This window comes from Cydia strobilella, chromosome 23 (genome assembly GCF_947568885.1).
Source record: "Cydia strobilella chromosome 23, ilCydStro3.1, whole genome shotgun sequence".
In the NCBI taxonomy this organism is placed as follows: domain Eukaryota; kingdom Metazoa; phylum Arthropoda; class Insecta; order Lepidoptera; family Tortricidae; genus Cydia; species Cydia strobilella.
In genome coordinates this window covers 5,748,220-5,750,739 of record NC_086063.1, presented here as the reverse complement: position 1 = coordinate 5,750,739, position 2,520 = coordinate 5,748,220, and the positions used below count along the sequence as shown (strand labels likewise).

General features: G+C 34.8%; 1 protein-coding gene across 1 annotated transcript; it reads left to right on the top strand.

The window, feature by feature from the left end:
- Positions 1 to 1,017: 1,017 nt before the first annotated feature.
- LOC134751741 (3-oxoacyl-[acyl-carrier-protein] reductase FabG-like) lies at positions 1,018 to 1,798 on the top strand. Its single transcript, XM_063687186.1, has one exon. It carries the CDS (start codon positions 1,019 to 1,021, stop codon positions 1,760 to 1,762), a length of 744 nt encoding a protein of 247 aa, XP_063543256.1. The 5' UTR covers position 1,018; the 3' UTR covers positions 1,763 to 1,798.
- Positions 1,799 to 2,520: the final 722 nt, after the last annotated feature.

The window sequence follows — 2,520 nt, the reverse complement described above, 5'->3', positions numbered from 1 at the left end:
TTCTAAGTACAACCAGCATAATAATACTTAAATTACCTACTCCTATAAATGACTAAAATTTAGTAACAAAGGAAGTGCTGAATAGTGCAAAACGTGATGTAAATATTAGAGAGACATAGAATCCGATTCAGATTTAACATTTTTTTACGGTTTTGATCATACAGTGACATCGAAGGGAAGTGACATACACGTCATACTAAGCAGATGTCATATATAGTGGATTAACTTCTTATTTTTGTTAATTTTACATATATATTTTTAAGAGTTTTATTGACCTTGTAGGTACCAACTATCAACTTGTCACTGTGAATGAAAACTAAAACAACTTTCACGCCACGCACGCACCAAACCTCCTCGCAGGGAAAGACATGGGGACGGCCACAAAAACCAGCAAATGTGTCAGTATAACCGGACATAATTTCATGAAAATAGGATTAGGATAAGGGGGTCATAGTAAGCTTTTTGCCACTATAAGCGAAGTCATCTTATCCGATTTTGTCACAAGGATTTTTATTTGAAAACCAAACTTCGCACAGTAATTACGTCATAGTAAGCGGTTGGTCAGTATAAGCGGAGTCATTATAAACGGATTCCACTGTATATGCGCTGATTGGTGCATACGAAATGAAGTGAAAATAAGATGCACGCCAATCACCAAGACGATCATTAATATCGTATCATAATCAGTTCAAAACCATAACAAATTGTTAAATTTGAATCAATTAGATACTACAATCAGATACTTTTTACCATGGAAATCATAATTCCACGCAGACTAAGTGAAAAAGTATTATAATACTAATATAATAAGTATTATGCGTCTCAAACACTACATAACAAAGCTATGTTAATTGCCTATTAAAGATAAGTAATAAACATGATGTAATCAATGAGTAAACTATATATTATGTTATCATTAACATTGAAAAAGACAATTTAGATAAAATTCTGATAACGTTATACCGAGTTGATTATCATAATATATCATTTATAAGATAGACGTCGAGTAAGAAGAAACATGCCTTTTTTAAATAAAGTAGTATTAATTACTGGCGCTGGTTCAGGTATCGGTGAAGCTACAACAATCAAATTTGCTAAAGCACATGCAAGATTAGCCTTAGTAGACATTCGAGGTGATAATTTAAAGAAATCTGCAGAGAATTGTGAAAAAATCAGTAGAACTAAAGTTTTAAAGATTGTAGCCGATGTTTCCAAAGAAGATGATGTGAAAAGGATTGTTGAAGTGACTCTTAAAGAGTATGGAAAATTAGATGTACTAGTTAATTGTGCTGGTATACATGGAGAAGTAACTGTATTTAATGATAACATTATGGAGAAGTTTGACAATATTATTAAAGTGAATTTAAGGAGTATGGTAGCTTTAACTCAAGCTGCTAGCGCTGCTTTAATCGAAAGCAAAGGTAATATTGTGAATGTCTCAAGTGTAAGAGCAAAAGCCGGTGCTGCAAGTTTTGCTTATTCTGTATCGAAGGCAGGAGTGTCTCAATTCACAAAAGCTGCTGCATTAGATTTATCACCGCATGTAAGGGTCAATGCAGTTTTACCAGGGCCCGTGAAAACAAACTTGATGATACATGCGGGTCTTGGTTCGAAGCCAAGTTTGGCAGGAAAAGAGCCCTTGAAGAGAGAGACTAAGACAGAAGATGTGGCGGAATTGATAATGTTCTTAGCTAGTGACGCTGCTACAAGCATTACTGGTTCAGAATATGTGGTTGATGGTGGTTTTTTGTTGGAACATTAAAGTGACAGTGATAACAGTGATTGTTAAATAAAATATATCAAATTGTATATGCCATTTATTTCGCACCAGGGCCTCCAAAAACTAGTTAGGAAAAAATTATTTCAAAATTCCTACAGAATAGTTTCATAGCACTAAAATCTGCGTCTTGTTTATGTTTGTGATCATATCAAAAATACACGCAGTATTAGTTAGCTTACTTCCTAACTTCAATTGCAGTGTATATATGTGCTATGCAATTTAGTGCACCACGGGGCGCAGTTGGCAGTAAACTTGCCTTACATTCGCTTATATATATCCTGCTTATTAATGTTACTGCCTTTGTTCTGTTTGTGCTTAAACGTTCTCGCCTGCCGACTAGGTATTAGGTAACTTATGGGACATAGCGTAAAATGGGGTGAGTAGAAACAAAACTGACATTCAAACCTCGATAACATTTTATTTTTACATATGCAAACTGAATGGTGTGTATAATAAGTGTTCCGGACGTTTGTATTTTAGCTTTTATTTTATTTTGGGTAGTTCCATTTCATAACTTTGACGATAAACAGGAAAAACCACCTCACCCCGTAGTCTCTGATGGGTGAGATGGGTTTTCATACAAAGGTGATTTTGGAAGATTGTTGGATCGTTTTTCTTATTATGAGTATTACTATAGCTCCATTTTAAATTGGAATACATTATTTTTGTAGCAGTAGCCCTAAAAATCCATCTCACCCCCGTTTCAAACCTTCTCTCCCCATTCATAACCCAACTCTCCC

What these genes read in the sequence shown, in the direction of transcription:
- LOC134751741 (XM_063687186.1), top strand. Translation starts at nt 1,019, where the DNA reads ATGCCTTTTTTAAATAAAGTAGTATTAATTACTGGCGCTGGTTCAGGT.